Below are 23,244 nucleotides of genomic sequence, written 5' to 3' on the forward strand. Positions count from 1 at the left end.
GGAGGTTAAACTACTAGATGGTCATGATGGTGTATTCTAAACCTAACTTCTGACATTAAGTCTGTTTGTAAGACAAAATCAGTTGCTGCAGTTCTTTAGAATGACCCCTGCATTACACATGCCAGATAACTGAGAAATGAAATCTATGAAGTCCTTACTCGTAGTTTTATTTTATGAAATAGTTACATTTCTTGGTTGGACGGGGTTTCTAAACTCTTTCCTGCACTCTAGTTCAGTGCATTATTTGTTTATATATAGGGAGAGGGAGTGTGTGACTGACTTGAAAATTTCCTCTTTATTTTTGTTGTTGTTACCTCAAGATTTCTGCTAAATATATATCAGTTGGTGGCAGTGTGAACTAGAACTGTATATATCCTTATGTTCTGATGTGTTTAAAGGGATAAAATGGTTAAACAGAAAACAGGGTTCATAAACATGCTATAGTGCACAGACCAAATCTGTAGGATCAATGTACGCATTATGGTAATGCAGTTATTCAACTCCTACAGTAAAATATCAAATTAGACTCTCATCCTGCTTTGAACATAATCTGCCTATTTGATATTCTGGCCATTTTAAATTAATTCTGGGTGGGAACAGCCTTAGTTAATTATACACAGCTCTCACACTTTTGTTAATTTAAGTGCCTGACACAGATGAGTTTGAATAATTTGATTTTTATGAATGTAAATGGAATCTTAATCTCTGCCCTTTACATTTTCAGCCCAGAATGTGACTGTTGAAGAAATTATCATTGCCTACAAACAAGCCTGTCAGAAATTAAACTGCAAGCAGATACCCAAACTACTGAAGCAGATACAGGTATTGTGGATGTTCTTACATATGCAGCACAAAAATTAAACCTGTTTAGCTCCTGGAATATGACTGAGAGGGTAACACTAGAAAAGTCAGCTGCTGCCATATCAGAACTGAAAATACAAATCTGAAAACATTCCCTTATGTGGAGGCTTAAAATACTTTTAGTACCAGTCAAACATGGAAAAAGAATAGCATTAATTCCTAATGTTTTTCTTAGCAAATGGAAAAGTGTTGCAGGATGCTCAGATCTAAAGTATTTGTTCCCAAAATACTATGCATAAATAACTTAATAAAGAATTACAGCTGTCTGGCTTCCTGCCTTTCGTTCTTAAATGGTTATTTTCCTGTACAGAGTGTACAGATGGACTCTTTTATACTCAGTTTAACTAAGATTGATTAGACTTCCAATGCTGCTTATGTATTGCTCTCCATTTTACACTGCGTTCCCTTTTTGTCTTAAGTGTGGGAATACTTAGAAGTGTGTGTGTTAACCATACATTGGCTTGGGTTAGGGTTTAATAGCAGGATTCACAGCTGCACAATTTCATCCTGGACACTGTTGCTCTCCTTGTGTTTTGTATGGGATGTCTAGGTGGCTACACAGACCTGAGAGCCAGTCTCTGCTCATCAGCCGTCCGCCTTGTGTCAAATCTTTCTCCCTAACGCTCACACACACATCATACAGCTGTTGCTTTTGGGATGGTTTTTTTCCTTTTTGTTTCCAAAGTCGTGCAAATATAGCGCAATCTTCCTTTCGGACAGAGTAAGCAGGAATCCCCTTAGTGGCCCCACCGTGGTCTGGGACTCCCATGTGTGCCAAACCACCAGTTGCTCCCTGAGCAACCCCAAACTTATAACTCAGTGCTCCAGTGCCCCTCCACAGCCTCCCATACCTGCATGGCAGTGACCCTCGTGGTCATTCTCTCACCTCTGAATTGGTTGGCTATGGACCAGCTTTCAGGGGTGGGTCAGCTTGTGCCTGCCCACAGCCATGGTGCCTGCATGTTGGTGGCCTGCAGTTGTACTACCAGGTCTAGTTAAGCATGCAGCTCCAAAAAAAGTTGCCTTCCCCATCTTGAATCCTCTTGTCACTGCTGGTCCTCCCCAGTCTGAAGATCAGTCCTTTCCCATGAACCTGTGCTGCTTTCCTGAGCCTAGAAACAGCACTGGGTGCTGTGAAACAGCTCCAGAAACTGGCCCTCAGTTTCTGCCAGTTCCTCCTCTTCCTCATCCAATGTCCCATCTCCCTCTGCTGAAGTACCTTCTGCTGCTGGAGCTGCTGCTGCCACCGCCACATCATCTACTTGATGGTGCGGCAGTCTCCAAGTCCCAAGCCAAAGTCTCCTCACTTTGGATGCTGAAATAGCGTCCAAGGAGCCTTTGTGTACTTGATGCTGCCAGCATAGTGGTGCGGCCAGGAGTGGCCTGAAGCCGGCTGCGGCAGCAGGCACCCTAGGCAGAAGGCGCGATTGGGGCCCCCACCTGCACGGCCATCAATGGCTGTGACATAATCACGGGGCGCCCGGGCCGGCAGCGCCCTAGACAACTGCCTAGTTTGCCTAGGGTCACAGGCTGCCCCTAGGCTAGCTTGCAGCAATTTGAAAATGGCATTGGTTTGCCCATAAAGAGGTCTGCGCTACAGGAACAATTTGAACTAAGATCCGCAACTCCAGCTACATGAATAGCGTAGCTGAAGTCAGCATACCGTAGGAGAAGCTCTGTCATCGACTTCCCTTACTCCTCACAATCCAGGGATCAGTGGACGAGTTAGCCGGTCCTTGCTAGACCCACTAAATCAAACAGTGTTTCAGCAGCATCAATCTCCTGATAAGCGGAGACAAGTTTGAAGTGTGGTATACAGATGAATCATGGGATTTTTAAACACCTTGAACTAGCCATGCTGCTATGCATCCAACAGTGCACAGCAAGAAAAATCCCAGAATGCATTTCATTCAGCAATGAGGCTAGAGCATAGGACAAAGTTCCCTCTATTTTTTTCCATCCATGTGCAAGATGAACTTCATGTGCACTGAGGCATATGCATATGTGTACCATCAATAGAAACACATGCAGCTGACTGGACAGCTGTGGGCGCTTTACTAATCAGCGGGCGGCACCTGAATCTCTTTTGGGTGGCTGCTCAAATGCACCGTTTATAGGGAACATTGGGATAGGATAGGCTTTGAGAATGCTGCAAGCTGCTGCTATGGGTACGTGTGATGTGCTTTGTCTGTTGGCACACCGTTCTGCGTGCATCCTATTCCTGTAGCTTGGATAATGGGCATTACCTGATGCACACAAACAGCGAAAAGCTGCGATTAAATCCCCGCAGTTAGACGAGCCCTGGGAAACGCAATGGGTATGTGCAGGTTTCTAGTGAGCTTGTGGAAGGGTTCTGGGGAGAATGCTTTTCCCTTGTATGTATGGGGGTTAGGGTTGAAATTAGGGATGTTAAATATTGGTTAATTGAATAATCGACTAACCAATAAGAATTCATGAGGTTAGTCGATTAATCCTGGGGGATGGGCTGGCAGCCAGTGCAGTCTGGCCCCACTCCTGAAGAGCCCCTGGCCACTCCGTGCTGCTGTTTCTGTATCGAAGGCAGCTGCATGGAGCGCCAGGAAGGAGCTGGTTCATGAGGGGAGCCGGTTTAAAAACCAGCTCCCCTCATGTACTGGCTGCCTGTCACCCTGCGCTGCTGCCTCTGATGTATGGGTGGCAGCAGCCTCTGTCCAGGGCAGGGGCTGAGCTCCTGGACCTGGCACAAGCTGGAATTGAACCGGGCTGCCTGTCCACTTAGCTCCTAATACACTTTAAATGCAGAGCTGCAGTGCGGGTAGATCCTGGATCCGGCGTGAGCCAGGTCTGAGCCTGGCTACTGGCCAGCCTGCTAAAATCTTTAATGGCAAGGGGGAGAGGGGAATGCATGTAGTCTATAGCATTAACCTATGAGCTGTTGCCTATTGGTTAATTGACTACACTATTACATCCCTAGTTGAAATATCCTCCACTTCTATATTATCCTGGAGGAGGGATTTGTCTTTTGAGTGTAATAACATGCTGCTATTTCTCTTGCAGGAATTTAAAGATCTCTCCCCCAGGATAGAGTGTTTGGATCTAAAAGGTAAGCGCCTCTCTCATCACACTCATGACTTAGCTTTTTAAAAGAAATTTCTTTGAACAAACCCTGTTGTACTGTTTGTATAGCTAGCTCCTACCTCGGTGGTATCCTGATTCCGAACGGGGCCTTTGCTGTGCTAATGCTGTACATGTAGTGCCAATACTGCGGAAACAGGAAAAGTACATTCTGTAGCTGATCTTGCTTGAGAAATATTTGTACCCATGGTCCAGGAATGCCGACAAAATGGCTGCTATGGTAGTCATCAGGCCGTGGGTATAGACAGGACTTAGCTGATTTTTGTCACTCCTGGTTTATCGTATTTTTCTGATGTGGCCAGTAGGAACCCTTGCAGTAGGCTGACCAGCTGCATAATTCAGGGCATGGCACTTCTCCCACTATATTGAGGTTAATACAGAACTACAGTGCATCTTTCAGGATATGTCTATCGCTACATCTACACTACAGCCTGGATCCGTGCTCTGAGATTGATCTATCAGTGGTTGATTTAGCGGGTCTAATGACAACCTGCCAAATCAACCGCAGATGAGAAGAGTAAGGGAAGTTTGATAGGAGAATGTCTCCTGTATCCATCCCTGCAGTGTAGACTCTGTATACCCTGACTTCAGATATATTGACTCCAGCTAAATTATTCACGTAGTTGGAGTTGCGGATCTTATGTCGATTTCCTGTTGTAGTTTAGAGGTAGCTCAGGCTACAGTACTGTGGTGCTGCAGTGCCATAGTATAGCTGCTTCCTAGTGATGGAAGAGGTTTTTCCATCGATGTAACTAATTGGTCTGTCTGGAAGGTGGTAATTAAGTCGACAGAAGAATGCTTCCTACTATTTTGCTACATCTGCACTGGGGTTAGTTTGCTCTAACTGTGGCACTCGGGGCTTGATGCTTTCCACAACCGAGTGAGGCAGCTAGTTCCATCTAATTCTTCAGTGTAGACCAAGCCTTGGAAGATTCTTGGATGTTGGTTCAAAGAGTCCAAAGTTATGAAGAAGAGGGAGATGCACAGAGGAGGCAGAGTCCTCACATAGGGCTTGCCTCCACTATTGGAAGGATCCAGTTGACCGTTGATCACTTGGATATGTATTCTGGTACTCCACTGATACGAGATGAGTAAGGGGGGAATGGGAGAGTTTCTCCCATTGATTCAGCATGGCGTGGACCCTGGAGTAAGTAGATCTATGCTACGTTGACTTGAGTTACTCTACTAAATCAAATTGTGTGTAGATCATTTTGCCCGTAATGTAGACCTGCCCTTAAGAAAAAATCTGGTTAAATAAGCATGTTGAGCAGTTCTTTCTGAGTGAGCACAGGCTCCTTCTAAAGGGACTTTCTACAACAGGGGTCTCCAACCTTTTTAAGCACAAGATCACTTTTTGAATGTAAGTGCCATCCAGGATCTACCTCAAACCCAAACATGCTTGCCCCACCTCCTTCCTGCCCCTTCTCTGAGGTCCCACCCCTGCTCACTCCATCCTCCCTCCCTCATCTCACTCGCTTTCATCAGGTTGGGGGCAGGGGCTTAGGGTTCAGGACTGGGGCCTGGGTTTGGCATGCGAGCTCCAGCTGGGCACTGCTTACCACAGGTGGCTTCTGGGTGGTGGTGCAGGTGGCTAAGGCAGGCTCACTCCTACCCTGGCCCTGCACCGCTCCCAAAGCATCCAGCAAACTCTCTCCATCCCTGCCCCCCTCTGCTCTGTGGCGTTGGGGTACAGGGTCAAGGGAGGGGCATCCTGCCATCAGCACCCCATCGTCGTCTTCCTGTGCCCTGCCCAGCAAGCAGAAGGCTCCCAGGTGTGAGGGGCACTTCCAAGGCAGAGGGCAGGAGCAGCACAGCAGTGCTGCAAGAAGCAGATGAAGTGCTGGCACTTGATAGGTGATCCTGAGAGGTTTGGCCAGGAGACTGTCAGAGGTTCCAAGATCTACCAGTAGATCCCGATGTACTGGTTGGTGATCACTGTTCTACGTGTGGTATTACTCAGAGTTGCACTTTATTGCTACTTTAGGCCAACTAATTGCATGCCCCTGAGGGCTTCTTGCATTCCTTTGTTCCCCCCACATTCCACCGTCCCACCCTCTCTATTTGAGGTACTTCCTGCAACCCCTTCTCCAGTTAACATTTTTCTTAATGACATCTAGCCTCCTTTAACAGGCCATAGAATGTCACCAAAAGAATTGCTAGAGTGTATCTTTTAGAAAAACTCCAATCTTGATTTGAAAATTGCCAGTAATGGGAAGTCCATCACGATCCCTGCTAAGTGGTTCAACCATTGAATTACTTTCACCCTTTTAAAAAAAACAACCAAACTTGTGCCTTATCTCTAGTCTGAATTTCCAGCCATTGCATCTTCTTCTACCTTCCTTTGCTAGACTGAACAGTCCATTATCAAATAGTTGTTCACTTTTCAGGTACTTGTAGATCGTAATCAAGTCACACCCTCACCTTCTCTTTAAGCTAAATAGGTTTTCCGGTCCGTGAATCATTCTTGTGTCTGTTCTTTGAACCCTCTCCAGTTGAGAGCAGGGCTACTTAACTTTGGAAGCCCTGGGGGCCACAATGAAACTCACAACACATGCCCAGGGCCACAGCTTAAGTGTGGTTGTATAGACATGCAAATAGTTTCTTTCACACTGACTGGCATGAATACAAAGCACTTCTCACAATGTTCCTGCACCCCTGGCATCTCCTCCCTGGGGTGGGTAGAAACGCCAGCACCCGTCTGTTCCAGCCAGCCCGTCCGCTTGCGTCTTTCGCTGCTCACCCCGCCTGGGAGACTCCTCGCCATCGTGGAGCATGTTCCCAGTGAAGGCCATGTTCAACCGATCCCACCCGTGGGCATGTGTTGAGCCCCGCGTAAACCCAAACCGCCCCGTGGGCCGCAGACAAATGGGCCGTGGGCCCCATATTGAGTAGTCCTGTTACTGAGAGTCTGCTGGAACTGTGGGCACGTTATTGCAGAAGTGGTCTCTTAGGCGCCCAACCGAGATCCTATGTTCTCTCTCCACTCCTGCTCAGTATTACCCTGTGTCTGAATCCCAGGAGCCCGTTAAGCCCTTTTGGCCTCAGCATCGCACTGGGAGCGGATGATCCTGGGAAGCGGTGACTCTGAAAAAGCGTAGGGACGTCGTAGATGGATTCATCCTGTTAAAACGGGCTGCATTCCTTGTCCCTGGATATTAGGGATGTTACATTTAGATGAACTGGCTAATTGAATAGGGCTAAGGCGAAAGCACTGCAGGGAGCAGGGGGCTAGTGGGAGACTCAAGCAGTCCCCCACTGGCCCGTGCTCCCCGTGGCATTTCAAAGGGACCAGCTGGGGATTGATCCCTGGCTGTACGTGGTGTTTCAAAGTGGCAGACCCCGGGCTTCACACAGCCCTGCTACTCACCCCCTTCTCCGTCCCCCTTGCTGCCTCTTTTTGATAGAGGTGGCGGGGCTCGGGGAGGGGGGGAAAGTGACCTAGACTCATAGAACCATAGAGCTGGAAGAGACCTCAGAAGGTCATCAAGTCCAGCCCCCTGCTCTAGGCAGGACCAATCCCAACTAAATCAACCCGGCCAGGGCTTTGTCGAGCCGAGACTTAAACACCTCTAGGGACGGAGACTCCACCACTTCCCTAGGGAACCCATCCCAGTGCTTCATCACCCTCCTAGGGAAATAGTTTTCCCTAATATCCAACCTGGATCTCTCCCACCACAACTTGAGCCCATTGCTCCTTGTTCTGCATCCGTCACCACTGTGACCAGCCTCCCTCCAGTCTCTTTGGAACCTCCCTTCAGGAAGTTGAAGGCTGCTCTCAAATCCCCCCTCACTCTTCGCTTCTGCAGACTAAACAAACCCAAATCCCTCAGCCTCTCCTCATAAGTCATATGCTCCAGCCCCCTAATCATTTTGGTGTGTCATCTATCCAATAAGCATTTGCTTATCGGATAGTCGACTAGTCGTTCACATCCCTACTGGATAAAGTTCTATAACATTACCTTTGGCCATTAAAACACAGATCGCTTGCTTGTGCCCATTTTACCAAGCAATCAAGATTAATCTGTGTTGGTGACCTGCTATCTTAATTATTTACTACTCCATAAATCTTTGTGTCAGCAGCAAACTTTAAGAAGTTTATTTTTGTTTTTCTTACAGGTCATAGATAAAAATCTTAAGCCTCATAGAGCCAAGACCCAATCCCTGTGGCATCCCACTGGAAACACTACTGGCACAAGCAGTTGGGTGATCACAGTTTTGAAAATCAGGCCATTTATTTTTAAGTGTAAATATGGATTTGGGGGGCTGGCTTTAGGCTCTGAGTTTTGAAAATCTTGGCTGTATTTTTTTAGTTTAGCCTCCTTCCCTCGCCTGTACTTAAGTTTCTAGAACTCACAGAAATGTATTTCTCTTATGCTGCGCATATTTATGTGCCACGAAAATACTTAACACTGGGTCTTCTGAATTCACTTTTTTTTCCCCACCCCCCCAGGAGAAAAACTGGACTACAAGGCCTGTGAGGCACTGGAAGAGATTTTCAAAAGGGTCCAATTTAAAATAGTAGATTTGGAGCAAACAAACCTGGATGAAGATGTAAGTTTCATTTTCATGTTATGTGATTTTTAACATGACTTTTTTTCTCGAGATTAACAAAAGTGCTTATTTTCTCTGCCTTGTATGGTTTTGCCTTCTCTCCTGAACTTTCTCTTCATGCACTCAGGTTAGCCAGCAATTAGTAAGACATGCTCCGTTTCTGACCTACACTGGCTGGTCCCCTCTCTATTCATGAGTGCGTTTTTTGCTTTAGGTCTTTGTTTGCATTTTTGCTATTTCAAAAATGAATGAACCCTTGATATCCCAGTGCCAAATGGCCATAATTCAAAGAGACCCAGAAGTCTTTTAAACAAACAGGTTTAAAAATCCGTTGGTGTAGACAGCAACCTTTCTAAGGTTCTATGCAATGTTAACTGGATGGCTTTTTCACCTGTTGGGACCTCAGTTCAGGTTTTATGTTCTCAACTTCCTCTGCACAGTGCATTCTTTATGGTGTCTTAGCAATGCCACTGGCTAAGGGATTTGGGGGTCATAGTGGACCACAAGCTAAATATGCATCAAAAGTGTGACACTGTTGCAAAAAAAGCAAACGTGATTCTGGGCTGCATGAACAGGAGAGTTGTGAGCAAGACACGAGATGTCATCCTCATGAGAGGAGTCTCTGGAGAGGGACAGAGGTGAGGATAGCAAGGAGAGGAAGAACGGAATATGAGGGTTTATCCCAATTTTATTGAGAGTAGCCCCTGGCGGTCTGAGGTGACTGCTCAAATAGTAGTGCGATAGCTGGCTCATAAAATGTGGGGAGTGGATGCAGACGCTGTCCTCAGGTGCGCTCTCAAAAGGCTTGCTTAGAGCCCGTCTCCTATTGTAACCCTGCCTCGACTGAGACTGGTAGGAACAGGGCAATGGTTGGGGCTTCAAGTGCTTTCTCAGTGGGGCTGGTGTGTTTAATTTGAGGAGCCCTCGAGTCCTTCATGCTCTATGACTTAGTGTCCATCTGCTCAGAAAAGAGAGGCTTGCCTTTGAAAGGAAGGCCCCGAGTAATCAGCTGCACTTCACATGGGAGGCCTGGAGCCATGAGCACCTCCTCATGACTACAGCCAAGGCTGTGGTTCCTGCAGGAGCACTCACCACAGCTCATGGTGCTTGCAGCGATGCTTTTATGGCCCCTCAGCCCTAGACGCCCATGGAATTGACTCTTTGAACTTAGTAATTGCACCCTGGAAGTGCAAGTGGGATGGACATTAGCAACCCATCTCAAAGAACGGGAGTTACGGAAGGTTAGTAACCGTCTTTTCCCCTCCGCTCTCCAGGTCCCCTCTATTTATTAGCAAGCTACTAGCTTCATGGATGAGACTTTAGACTCATAGACTTTAAGGTCAGAAGGGACCATTATGATCATCTAGTCTGACCCCCTGCAGAATGCAGGCCACAGAATCTCACCCACCCACTCCTGGAATAATCCTCTCACCTAGATCTCAGATATTGAAGCCTTCAAATAGCTTGAAGACCCCAAGATGCAGAGAATCCTCCAGCTGTGATCTGTGCCCCATGCTACAGAGGAAGGCAAAAAACCTCCATTGTTTCCGTACTGGTCACTTACAGGACAGGAGAGGCGGATGTCTGTTTCTCAGAGCCGTTGCCGAATGCTCCACAATGTTATGTCAACTTTACAGTTTGTCTTTTCCTTTCTCTCGGTTTCCCAGGGTGCCTCAGCATTATTTGACATGATTGAGTATTATGAGTCAGCCACGCACCTCAACATCTCATCCAATAAACACATCGGTACCCGAGGCTGGCAGGCAGCTGCACACATGATGAGAAAGGTTTGTGTTAGTTCCTAAATATTTTGATCTGTTTTTAATTCTCTGCTTGTAAATACCCAGTAATACTCAAATGATCTCAAGTTAGTGCAGGGTTAGATTGGAGCTCTGTCAGGCCTAGTCTACACTACCGTGGGCGGTCATAGTTGAAGTTGATATACATAGATCTACTTAACGTGGTAAGTCAACAGCTGACGTTTTCCTGTCTACTCTCCTTTCTCGTCTCATTCTGGTGGAGTGCCAGAGTCAATGGGAGAGTGCTCAGAGGTCGATTTATCATGTCTATTCTAGATGCGATGAATCAACTCTTCCTCCCCCCCCTTTCCGCTGGATCGATCGCTGCCCATTGATCTGGTGCTCAGTGAGGAGATGCTCTTCATCTGACTACTGTGTGTGATGGGAAAGGAGGGGTGTGCATAGAAGAAGTCACAGGCAGCTTTTCCAGCTAGTGGGAAACTTCAGCTAGTAGCTTTGCTGGGCTGCTGGGAAGGAGGAAGGACTGTCCTGTGTTTGTGGATCTGGACTGTGATTAGCAGGGCTCGCCAAGCTGTGGCGAGCCCCACTCACCAGCCGCGTGGTTCAGCACGCTGTGCATGCGCAGACCACGCTGCGCATGTGCTGATCGTGCTGCGGCACCGTGCCGGGCTATAATCTACTTGCCCGTGGTGAGTAGATTACCTAAATTGTTGAGCCCTGGTGATTAGGATATGTAGGTTCTGTCGCCAGCTTTACCGGAGTACCTATGTTAGGCTGCCAAGTCCTTGAGTCTCCATCAATGTTAAGCCAGAGTGAAGTTCTTCCTTTAAATCTATGTTTAATAGGGAGGCTGATCTGCTGTGCGTACCTGGAGTTGCTTTAGTGCCTGTGTGTTCGTTGCTAGAGCCCTATCAAAATCACGGTCTAGTTTGATTAATTTTGCTGTCATAGGATTTTAAAAATTATAAATGTCTTGATTTCACTGAAATCTGAAATTTCAGGGTGCTGTAAATGTAGGGGTCCTGGCCTGAGAGAGAGTGGTGGGGAGTGGCAAAGATTATTGTAGGGGGGCTTGCAATGCGGCTACCCTTACTTTTTGGAAATCAGAGATGATGATCTAGTGTGATTCATGAAACCTCTCCTGCACCAACCTTGCTTGGATGGATAGCAGAGATTAGACCATAGAAGGGACCTACCATGCTCAATAGTGTAAGTATTCAGGTTCACAGAACTAACATGCATCTTCTCCATTATAGCAGTCTTCAGTTAATTGGGTGTAAACAAGCCTTGCAAAAATGCTCATTGCTCTTTCTACTTCGTTGCATAAGAAATCACATTCCACCCTGATATTACTTAATACATAGCACTGAGAACTTTGCAGTTTCAAAACACCATACAAACATTAGTTATTTGTACTGTTTAAGTTGTCTCCCTTTAAAATAGTGTATTATGGGGAAGTAGACGTGTTTACAGAGTAAGGGAGGGAAACAGCTTTGCAGTGGTTTTCAGTCTCCTTGTTGTAAGCACAGCACATTCTCTCATGATATAATAATCCAGTTTCTTTTTGTTTTGGTATCTGCATTTTTGGTGCCTGCAGTAGACACCAGGATGCTGAAAAGCCAAATCTTAGCAGAAAGCAGTAGCCTATTTATGGCTTTTTTTTGGTCCCTCAGTTATTCAGTGGAAGTCTCATGATTTTACAGATGTATCTATTTTTATAGCGGATATTTTTTTCAATATTTCCCCAGTTACACGCTGTACGCTTTAGTGAGACAAAATAACTGACGTGGCATCGATGAAAAGTGCCGTGGTAATCTCTCATTGTTCTGCCCTTTCACACCTTCTAAAGCTTGTATTTCTGACTTAAAAAAAAAAAGTTAATTAGGTTGCAAAATCAGGCTTTCAAGTTAAGAAATACTATTCTTAGAGTTGCCAGGCAGCTTTACTTCTGCCCCCGCCTGCATCCAACCTGTTCCCTGAGTGAGGCAAGGATTTTGAGGGGAAAAAATATGATCATGTAATTAGATTGTCATGATGTGCACAGACCAGCGAGTAGAATTAGTTACATGATCGTGACTGTGAGCTTTGAAGTGTTCCATGCTCTGTTGGTGAGTCTGGCAAAGATGGCGACAGACTCCAATGCAAACGCTTAGCTCTTCATCTACGGAGGCTGGTGGTCACGTCAGCACCTAAGCAGCAGAACTTTTCGATAGCGGTGTTAAGTGGCTAATTTTCTTAATCATATAGTCGATACACAATTAATCGTTAAGGGAAAGCAGTTGAAAGCACTCGGTCCTGGCTCGCTCTAGGTCACAGCCAGTGTTCCCGCTCATGTTTTTCTTACATGTGCGGATTAACATGCATGTGCACCAAGACATGTGCACCACCAATAGAAACACATGCTGCCAGCTGTGGGCGCTCTGCTAATCAGCTGGACGGCACCTAAATTTCTCCTGAGTGGCAGCCCAAACACACAGCTTACAGGGGCCACTGGTCACAGCATCAACCCCGCTGCGACTCTGCATTGTTAGAGGAAGGGGGAGCTGGCACGCAAGGACGCTGGCTCAGTTCAGGCTCAGCTATTGGCAGTAGGTACGGCAGCATCTCCTCAGGATACTCTGACGTTTCCCACTTGAGATGTTCTAGGCAAATCTACCCAACCCATCCCAACCTGGAAAGGTTCGTTCTTTGCCCCCACCCGGCCGGGATGCGGTATGACGGCAGGAGATGAATGTTCCAAGATGGGCATCATTTTGTTCCTTGCCTGAGAATTTCCTGTCTACTTATTTATAAAGGCCTTTCTGTGCAAGCTCTTCCCATGATGATCTGGTTGCTCAGTATTTTAAGACAGGCGATTAAAATCAGGATTGCACATGGCTCATTACTGTGTGTGCCTCTCCTCAAAACTTGCCTAACTGGCAGCTTAGAATGTGTGCAGAAGGCCCTTGAGGGCACTGATTTCATGAGCCATTAGCTGAAAATGTCCTGCTACCAGCACTAGATTATTCTTTTTATCCTAGGAGTCCATGTTAGTGTCAGCTGCTGTGATGGAACATGGGTGGATGGAAAACGTTTCTTGAGTAACTGGGTCCCAAACCATTGAGATCTTACAGACGCTTTCCCCGGCCAGCTAGCTGCTGGAAGAAGAGCAGGTGGCCGCTCCAATACAAACTTAGCCTAAAAGGAGAAACTCTAGAAGTTGCATCTTAGTAGTTATATGGGGATTTAGCAAAAGGAGCAGAGTTGTCTGAAATCCGTTATCTGACTGACTTGGAAAATCTGGAGAACCATTCTGACCTCTTCACTCCAGCAAACTCCATCACTTCCTGTCTGTGTCCAAGGCATTTCCTCTCAAGCAGTGAAACGGCCCTGCCTCCAATCGGCTGAATTGCATAACGTGGCATTTGTTGGCAATCCGCTGTTGTCCAAGGCACTAGGTATTCCTCAGTAGAGAAGACACTTGTCATTCCTATCTTTTGTACCTGTTCTTGGCAGGCTGAATTCTGGAATGCTGAACAGGCGGCCCCCAACTTGCAAGTCGAACCCGCATTTACGATAGGCACTGTGTGTTGTCATAAATGTGGGCTGAGGACGTAAGTCGGGGGTTTTCGGCCCTTTCCGCACTTACAAAAATGGTTGTAAGTGCAGGGGGTCGCAACGCAGGCCGTCGTAACGCGGAGGTTTCCTGTATGTTTTGAACAGTGTGTGTTCTCTACAGCTGGTTGAATGGTTGAACACTGAGCTGCTGTGGAGCTTTGCAGCCCCCTTTGTAGGCCTCCCTGGCCCCTTGATTGGCTGGTTTCATCTGTCCCCACTCTAGCCTCTTGGAGGACTTCTCTGTGGCCTTTCTGGGCTTGGTCCACCACCCCATTACAGCCCCTTAGGGTTAAGACACAGGTGTTAAGGCAGGGAGGGTGGTTTGCTACCCCCCTCTCTGTCCCAGGTTAGTGATATGACCTTGAATAAGATATTGCTCCTCTGTGCCTTCGCTTTTTCTTGCCTTCACACCCATGATCTGTTTCCTAACTGTTTTTCCTAAGGAGGTGAATGTTTGCAAGGGACTCTGCGAGAGACTGAGGGAAGGGCAGATCAGGCAAAGCAGAGGCAGAGTCAGTGCTCAGCTGGCTTGAGGAGACCGTACCCATGCATGGGGCATGTGCCGTGGCTCCGGGTTTTGGTTTGCTTGTTTGCCCTCTCACCCACCTCTGCCTTCCTTTTCCAGACGAACTGTCTGCAGTACCTGGAAGCGCGGAACACGCCGCTGCTGGATCACTCGGCGCCCTTCGTTGCTCGGGCCCTACGCATCAGCAGCACACTGGCCGTGTTACACTTGGAGAACGCTGGCCTCTCTGGACGCCCGCTCATGCTGCTAGGTGAATAACCTGGGGAGATTTGTTCCCGGGGCAGGGTCTGTTTCCTGGAATCGTCCCAAGGGGCTGTCTCTGCTGTGCTTCCAAACCCTTTTATTTCCTTGGGTCACTTGTCCGTTTGTAATGCCTTGAAAACAGAGGACGAACTATTCTACTCTGAGTGTTTGTGCCGACGTGTTCCACGGTTGGTGTACGTGTGCCCCAGGCATTCGAGAATCCGTTCTTTGTCAGCCGGGTCCACTGGCTCTGTGGTCACCCCTCCCACCCAAGGGTCTAAAGGGAAGAGTGGCCCCAACTTTCCCTCGGTCACTACTTACCTCCCATAGCAGTGAGATGAAATCCCTTCCGTGTCTGTTGGGCACAGACTGTGATGTTACTTAGCCGCATGCAGAATATTTAAGCTGTACAAGACCTCTGTGGTAGTGTGCTCAGATGTGATTTCCGCTCCGTGGCAATTCGACAGGCAGAAGTGTATGGCCTCAGTGCGTGGATGAGACACGGGTGTCAGGAGCATCCTAGTGCCGAGACAGAAATCTGCCTTTTTGTCTCCTACAGCAGCAAGGATTTTCACTAGGTGAGCAGTAGCTGTCCTCAGCCAGCAGCCAGCCTGCTGAGGTCGGTTGTGCCACCCAGTGGCGCACACGGGCATTTGGTAGTGAAGTTCCCACACCTGATTTTATGAATCTTTGCAGTGGGCCCTGTAGGGGGTGCCAGGTGGCATCGTAATAAGCATCCGTTTGGCGTGTTGCTGGAGGACTTGAGCTCAGCGTGTTTGTGTGTGTGTCCATCGTGGTGAAATGGCTAAAAAACATGTGGTGCGGATTGAAGGGAGGTTAGGTCTCTGAGGAGAGGCTCAGGGTTGGGCATTGACAGCATCTATGGCAGGGGTGGGCAAAGGGGTCTTGCAGGCCGGATCCAGACTGCCAAGCGGGTGGATCCGGCCCGAGGACACCCTGCCACCCTCCCCCGCCCCCAGACCAAACGGGGCCTGGGGGTGGGAGGAGCGTGCAAAGTCTCTTGCTCCCTGCCTCCACCCTGCAAGCACTGTGCACCCCTTGCAGGGTGGAGGCAGGGAGCGAGAGACTTCACGTGCTCCCGCCCCCAGGTCCGGATTGTCCTGGGGGTGGGGCAGCTTGAGAAGTTGTCTCCTGCCATGCATTGGGACGGGTGCCTAGAGGGAACTGCCAGCTGTTCTGAACAGCTGACAGCTCTCTCTAGGAGGGGGAGGAAGGGGGCAAAGACTGCAGTGCTCCCCCACCCCTAGGCCAGTCAGGGTCTGTGGGAGGGGAGCTTGGAAGTGTCCCAGCCCCACCCCTTCCACCAGAGGCCCCGCCCCTTCTGGGGCAGCCCAGGGTCACTTCAAAAATGAGTGGTGGCCCCGCATCTAAAATGATTGCCTACCCCGATCTATGGAATGCCTCCCGCTGCTCCAAATCTGCCTGCAGGAGGATCCGGGTTTCCGCGCCTGTAGCAACACACGCAGGTTTGCTCGACCCTGAACTTTGTGTCAACGCACACGCATTCTTGCACCTGCACTTGGTGTGGGAGGCAGCAAGTTCCAGCCATTGAAGAATGAGGAGTTTGCTGCGGCTGTTTGAACTCTGCTTGCCCCTACCGCGAAACTCCTCAGCATTCACTCCAGTGCTCACTGCACTGGAGGCTTCTGGTGGCCCAGTTCTGGGTTTTCTGCCACGAGACATTCAGCAGCACAGTGTGGAGGGTGTCTCGGAGATGTCTGTGGGCAGGGCTGAAACTCCCTGCCTCCTCACCAAACAAGGGAGGGTTGTTAGAGCCGCCTTGCTCAGCAAGCGCTTTGTCCTCCTCCTTGATTGTGCCACGTGCAGTGGCAAGCGCTGAGATCCAGACAGCAGCTCGACACACTAGTGCTGGGATGCTGAGTGGATCGCTGCCGCACACCTGATGTTGTGTAGCAACGTGACGCAAGCCGTGAACCGCTGCGCGCTCTTGCGGTACAGCCACAGAACATGCAGAGCTCCGACTTCTTCCACAGCAAGCCAAAGTGCTGACCTGGTGACCCGTTCGAACGCTGGCGCGAATACCCGCCCTGTGAAGCCAGGGGTGAAATTCTGTCCTGCTCTTGAAGCCAGAGGCTCAGAACAGGGTCCGCTGTTGACTGTCCGGCCTCTGAAGGAGGCGCTGCCTCCCCCCAAGAAGAACACTCACCAGGCCCTGTCTGGGGACTGACAACAATGAGATCGGACGGTTGTTGCCTCGCTCCAGGACGATCCTGTGCCCTGGGGAGCTGTGGCGCCGTCCCCCAGTTCTGTAGGCGCTTTGCTTGGTGCCCCCACTTGAGAACTTGATGCAAGCTGATGCCGCCTGGCTCCAAGGCACTGTTCAGCCGCTGGAGGGCACTGGCATCCCCCAGCAGTCCGTTCCATGCTGTTTGGCTGGCCGCTCACACGATGGAGCACCAGTCTTTGTTGCTGGGTCTGCAGCTGTGAAGCTAGTCCAGCCGCAGAGCTAGATTTCATGGGGGAGCTCTGACTTGCAGTCTTGTGGTTTAGGGCTGAGAGTCGGGGGGGGGCCTTGTCAACGGACGCTCTTGCACCCCATGGCAGCAGAGTCAGGCGGGAAGGCAGGGGCAGCCCTCCCGTCCCAACACTCCAGCCTCAGTGCTTCCCCCCTGCCCCCTCCTTGTGTGTCCCTGTTCTCTCCCCTGCCCTTCCAGCCCCCCCATGCGACTCACCCTGGAGTTCTGGGCTGGCTGGGTCCTTGAGGCGCATCCTCATGCTTCCTTTGGCTTATGGGCGCACCCCACCGGCTCATCCCCATCTTGCTTTTCACAGGGGGAGGTCACCAGAGAGGGCCCCTGATTCCCCTCCGCCCAGTTCAAGGGGATGTCTTCAGGGACAGAGCTTCTGTCCTCCCACCTCATGGTGGGGTCTAGGCTTGTGCACACTGGCTCATGCCAGCCTGGGCCTTTATAGGCTGGGGCTAACGAAGCCCCGCCCTTGGTGGGAGGGGTTCTCGATATGGGAAAGTCCTGCCACATGTGGCATGGGACCTTCTCTGCAGGAGCCTCCTTTTCCTAGGAGGTACTGCGGAGGGGAGGAGAGCTGGGTTTTCCGGGTGAATAAGGGATCGTTGCGTGGGGGTTTAGATCTGATGCCATGGGGCAGAATTGAGGGTGGGGCCAAGAATTGAGGCTGTGTGCCTGCTCCTTTCCAACTACTCTGATCTGCCCAAAATCCTTCCTCAGGGAGGGGCATGGAGGTTCTCCTTCCCTTCCTTAGGGAGCAGTAGAGGAATGGGACCCCTGAATTCTCGCTCCTGCCTTACCCTTCCCTGTGATGCTGCTCTCTGGGGAAAGAGGAGGTCAAAGCAGTGGAGTGGGGGAGGGATGTGGGGGGGTGCTGCAGCCTCTCGCAGCCGTGCCCGTTTGTCTGTGTTAGTCCCCGAAGCCTCTTCTCAGCTCCTCAAGCTACGGGCCGCCTCCCCCCACTATTGCTGACCCCTTCCTGGGCAGGAGGAGCTGGGCAGGTGATGCAGGAAAGGGATTAATAAGTAGCTGGTGCCTTCCATAGCTGGAGTAACTATAGCAAGGAAGACCAGGCCCATGTGGTGAGGGAGCTGGGCTCTGACCCGTGGGCATTCTGTGAGTGTTTTGGAAACCAGGGAAACTCAGTGAAACACTTGGAAAGAGTACGCAGCAACCTGAACTCCCCTCCCCCCCTTTCTGCTGGCCCCATGTCTTTGGCGGGTACAGCGCTGAGCTCTCCCTGGGAAGAACACAGGAAGGAGGGCAGAGTTAAGGTTAGTCGGGAGCGCTGCGGGAGCCATTGCCTGGGTCTCAGAAGTTTTCAGTTCAGCTCCCGTCAGTGCTCTGGAAGGGGATAAGGCAGCGCCGGCAGCTCTTTGCTAGTGAATCCCTGGTAGGCATCTGTGGTCACATCAGACCTCAGGTGCAGGCATGTTGCCGACAGATGGCTTGGCCGGCAATAGGCCATTGGTGTAACTTCTCTGCTATGTGCTACACTTGAACCATGTTCTTCCATCTGTCGGGGAGTCTTGAGAGACTTTCACAAGTGCTGCAGGTTCCTCTGCTGAGGTGGTTACTCCAGGACTTGTGTTTTACAAGGTTGTCGTGATCTTGGTGCGAAAGGCAGAACGTGATGGAACGATTGAAGTTTTATCTCCTGATCTGCTTTGCTGCCGCTGGCGGAAGCGCCGTTGCTGATTAAGAGCGAGGTGGTTGCCGACGGTGGTTGTGGGCGCACGCGAGGGGCTGCCTCGCTGTGCCTCTCGTGCGGTAGGAGCCCTTGGAGCTGAGTAGAGCGAGGACTGCTCAGGACTCGTGTGCTGCTAGGGTTGCTCTCTCCAAAGGACATGGTAGCGGATGCTCCCCCCAATATGCATCCCTGGAGCTGCTGGGCCTCTGTCCCCGGCAGCTTCTGCTGAGGCACGGTAGTGCCAAGCTCCAGAGGGTGGGGAACCTCAGGCCAGGGGGCTGGCTGCAGCCCCCAGCTTGCTTGGATCCGGCCCCTGAGGCTCAGGGTGCACCCTCAGCATTGAGGAGCCAGTGCTGGTGCTCCAGCCCCACTCCCCCTACCCCACTGCGGGACTAAAGCCCACAAAATCTACTAGCCTGGGCCCCCGAGGTTCTGGGGTGCAAGGGAAGGATGGAATTAAGTGTGGCTCCTGACGGGAGAAAACATCAGTAAGGGTTTGGTTTTCACTTCGCACTTGTGCGCAGCCCCCAACTTATTTTTTTCTGTGGGTCAGTGGCCTCTTCCTACCCTGGAGATAAAGCATTTCCACAACCACGCTCCTGTCCTGCTGGTGACTTTTTTTTTTTTTTTTTTTTTGCCTTGTTCATTTGTGCTGATATTGAGACTTTGTCTACAGCTGGCGGGTGTCATCTGTGAGTAAGAATTGCCGAATAGAAGAGGTTGGTGGCACATGTTCACCTGCGGCTGGAATAAGCCTATGACAGGTGGCTTTGCGTGCCGTACAGGAGACATGCGTGAGCAGTTAGTAGCAGGCTAAACGTACAGACAGCCCTAAAGGAATGATGAATTAACCCTGACGTGACCTCTCCTTGGGTTACATGCTGTTCCAGGGTGTCTTGTGGGCCTCCCGACAGGCGCCCTGGTCTCTGTGGTCTTTTGCTCGGTAGCTGTTACTTTGGCTGAAGTGTAATTTTCTGCTCCTTTGCTTTTTAGCAACGGCTCTGAAAATGAACATGACCCTGCGAGAACTGTATCTAGCTGATAACAAATTGAACGGGCTGCAGGACTCCGCTCAGCTTGGCAACTTGCTGAAGTTTAACTGTTACATCCACATATTGGACTTGAGGAACAACCACATCCTAGATTCAGGTGGGGAAGCCTCCTTTGTCGTCCCGCTTTGCTGCTCTGAGAGAAACGGCCTGAGACCCCGACATTTTAAATGTTCTCCGCTGAAAGCATAAAATCATATTGGATCCCGTGGCACGCTCCAACCCAGGCTGGAAAACTTGCCCTTTATAAGGAAGATAAGCTTTCGCTCCCTTCTCATGCTGACTTTAAAAGCAAGACAAGCGAAACAGAGTGGCCGGGGAGGGGACAGAGGACAAAAGTACGGTCTTATAAAGACAGCGGATGGCTAGTGTATTCTCAGGCTTTAAGCAATGAAGATGTTAATTTGAACTCTTGAACTTGAGGTGGAGTATTGCAAGTTCGAGTCCCCTGCCCTCTACTTCCTGCTGAGACAGCTGATGCTGCTCTCATCTCTGAACCGCAACTTCTTGGTAATACCACAAAAGCCCCATTCAGGAACTGAGCCGTACTGGCAGGCTGGAAGGAAAAATCCTCCCCGTTCTGTCTCTGTACGGGCCATCTCCTCTTTCCACCAGGCCAGGAGCTAGCTCGAGGTGATTTTGAGGCTGGAATGCCTTGTTGGAAAGGTAGTTGAGGCTGGCTTGTTGGCACGCTTCTTGCGCTTTTCTGAGGAGCTCTGCCCAGTGAAGCAGCAGGCAGCCCCCCCCCCCCCCACCTCATCAAAGAGGGAGTGACTAAACAATTTCCAAATCTGATCTCAAGTTGGGAGTTGAAATGAAAACTTTTTTTTAAAGTGGCGTAAGCATTTGTAAAGGATTATAGCAGAGTAAGGCCATGTCTATGCTACCCCTTATGTCGGCAAAGCGCATCTCTCGTATACTGCTCGAGGGTGTGAAAATACATACCCATGAGTGACAGCACCCTTCCCCCAATAAACCCCAAAACCCCCCCTCGCCACAGGCTCCTCCCCACCACACCAATCTATTTTCCCCCAAACAAAGCCCCCCCCCCCCCCATTTGCACAGCCCACTCAGTTACTTGCTCCCATAAGGCATCACCCTGCCAACCTTTCTCCAACCCCTCCTTGGCCCAGTCCTCATTTCTGCCTCCAAACACTTCCTCACTGTGTCACCAGTCGTGGGAGGGCCCTAATGAGTGGGGCCAGGCAGGGTCTGGAGCTTTTGCCTCCTGATGTGTGTGGGGTTGGGGTTGGGGCAGGGGGCCCTCAGTGCTACCCCTTCTCCCCCAAGGATTCTCTAAGATGGGGCTGACTTTAGGGTGCCTATGGTTTCCCCTTGTGTCCCCACCACCCTGGGAGTAGAGGAATTGGGAGTGTGTGTGGGGCGTAATCCAGCTCTTGCTGGTTGGTGAAGGATACGCCACCATTTCAACATGTACTCCGTTCCGATACAAGAATTTGGGTCCTACCATAGGTATGACGGTTAACGAAGAAATTGAGAGTATGTTTTATAAAGCTGTAGCAGAAACGTTCTCTATCGTACTTCGATTCTGCTCTGTCCTAGTATCCCAGCCTACTTGATTATGTATGTATTTACATGGTCTGATTTTAATCAGAAAGGGTATGTCTACACTCCCCCGCTAGTTCAAACTAGCGGGGTAATGTAGGCATACCGCAGTTGCAAATGAAGCCCGGGATTTGAATTTCCCAGGCTTCATTTGCATAAGCAGGGCGCCGCCATTTTTAAATCCCCGCTGGTTCGAACTACCTAGTTCGTGCCGCGTGTAGTCGCGCGGCACGGGGTTCGAACCAGCCGGGATTTTAAAACGGCGGCGCCCCTCTTATGCAAATGAAGCCCGGGAAATTCAAATCCCGGGCTTCATTTGCAATTGCGGTATGCCTACATTACCCCGCTAGTTCGAACTAGTGGGGTAGTGTAGACATACCCAAATTGGCTTTTGTCTGGCTCTGTTTTTAAGTTCTTTCTCTCTTTCATGAGGATAAAGATTTTAACTTTTAATGGCTCTGTATTGAGAGCAATGTTCATTGCATCTGCCTTGCTGCTTATACCGAATGAGACCTGGCTTCATGCCATCGCTGGTTACGTTTTTCGGATCCAGCTTGGCGTTTACTGAAGGCGACATGAAAGCCTGTACAAAAGACTGGATAAGATAAGAAAAATGCCGTGAGAGCTGACTGTATCTGTGTGTTCACATCAGGCTGTGCTGGCATCACGACTGTTGGAAGCGCTGGCCTATGAAATGCTGCAAGCAGCTGAAAAACCCCCTCTCTGATACTGTTTTTTAGGCTTGGCGTACATCTGTGAGGGCCTAAAGGAGCAACGCAAAGGGCTGGTCACTCTGGTTTTGTGGAATAACCAGCTGACTCACACTGGCATGGCTTACATGGGGATGACGCTGGTGAGTAGCTCTCAGGGGGAAAAGCGGCTTTTGAATGGGGCTCATGTAGGGTGCGTCTACACAGTAGTGTTATTTCGGAATCACAACACGAGCATCTACACACCCATTCTGTTATTTCAAAGTAAATTTGAAATAATGGGCAGCTTAATCTGACCTCTGTAAACCTCATTCCACGAGGAATAACGCCTCTTCCAAAATAGCTCCTTCGGAATAGCGGTCGTGTGGATGTGCCACTGCTGCTGTTTCGAAATAGCACCTCTCCAGGGTCATTCAAAGTAATGATTTCCCAGGGCTTCCTGGGGCTCTAAATCAAGGTAGCACGTCCACATTAGGGGAGCCTGCCTTGGGCTAATTTTGAGGCTTCCCTGTAGTGTATTTCAAAAAAAGCTATTTTGGAGTATTTCTTCTGGAATAGCTTATTCCAAAATAAGTGTGCAGTGTAGACATACCTTCAGAGTAATTTGAGGCCCAAACTGTGAGCCTATGGAGAAGGGAGGAAGATCTCAACTGTCCCGTTTTCTTATCTCTCCGATACGAGAGCTGGGTGGAATTGTTCTGCAGTAGCCCAGTAAACCCCTGGCAGTTGAGTGCTTGCGGAGTGGGTGGATGCAGTGTTCTCATGCGACTGCATTAAAGGGCATTTCTGTTGCATAGAAATCAAAAGAATTCCTGTTGCATATTGGTGGGGGTCAGGGCGTGCAGCCTTTCAGAGGAAAAGGACACCTAGACTGGAGGGGCAGCATTTGCAAGGGATCAGGAATAGCTGCAGGATGGAAAACCGGGACTGTTACAATAAAAGGCAGGATGAAAGAGCCATTTATCTGTTGTCCTGTGTTGTTCACCCCAGCCCTGTCAGTATGTTCTTAGTAGCAGCAGGCCTGGCTCTTCCTCCTCTCAGCCCCACCTTTTTGCTTTCTCTTTCCCTGC

General features: G+C 49.7%; 1 protein-coding gene across 2 annotated transcripts in view; it reads left to right on the top strand.

Moving 5' to 3' along the window:
• Positions 1-23,244, top strand: part of PPP1R37 (protein phosphatase 1 regulatory subunit 37) — a 69,659-nt gene that overhangs the window by 27,573 nt on the left and 18,842 nt on the right. For both annotated transcript variants that reach the window (XM_014569752.3, XM_075915431.2), the window contains exons 2-8: positions 725-822; positions 3,898-3,943; positions 8,426-8,526; positions 10,194-10,313; positions 14,509-14,659; positions 19,843-19,998; positions 22,205-22,317. In XM_014569752.3, the coding sequence (XP_014425238.3) occupies positions 725-822; positions 3,898-3,943; positions 8,426-8,526; positions 10,194-10,313; positions 14,509-14,659; positions 19,843-19,998; positions 22,205-22,317 (785 nt within the window). The remainder of the gene's footprint in view (positions 1-724; positions 823-3,897; positions 3,944-8,425; positions 8,527-10,193; positions 10,314-14,508; positions 14,660-19,842; positions 19,999-22,204; positions 22,318-23,244) is intronic.

Source organism: Pelodiscus sinensis, chromosome 18 (assembly GCF_052426305.1).
Source record: "Pelodiscus sinensis isolate ZL-2025 chromosome 18, ASM5242630v1, whole genome shotgun sequence".
Lineage (NCBI taxonomy): Eukaryota > Metazoa > Chordata > Testudines > Trionychidae > Pelodiscus > Pelodiscus sinensis.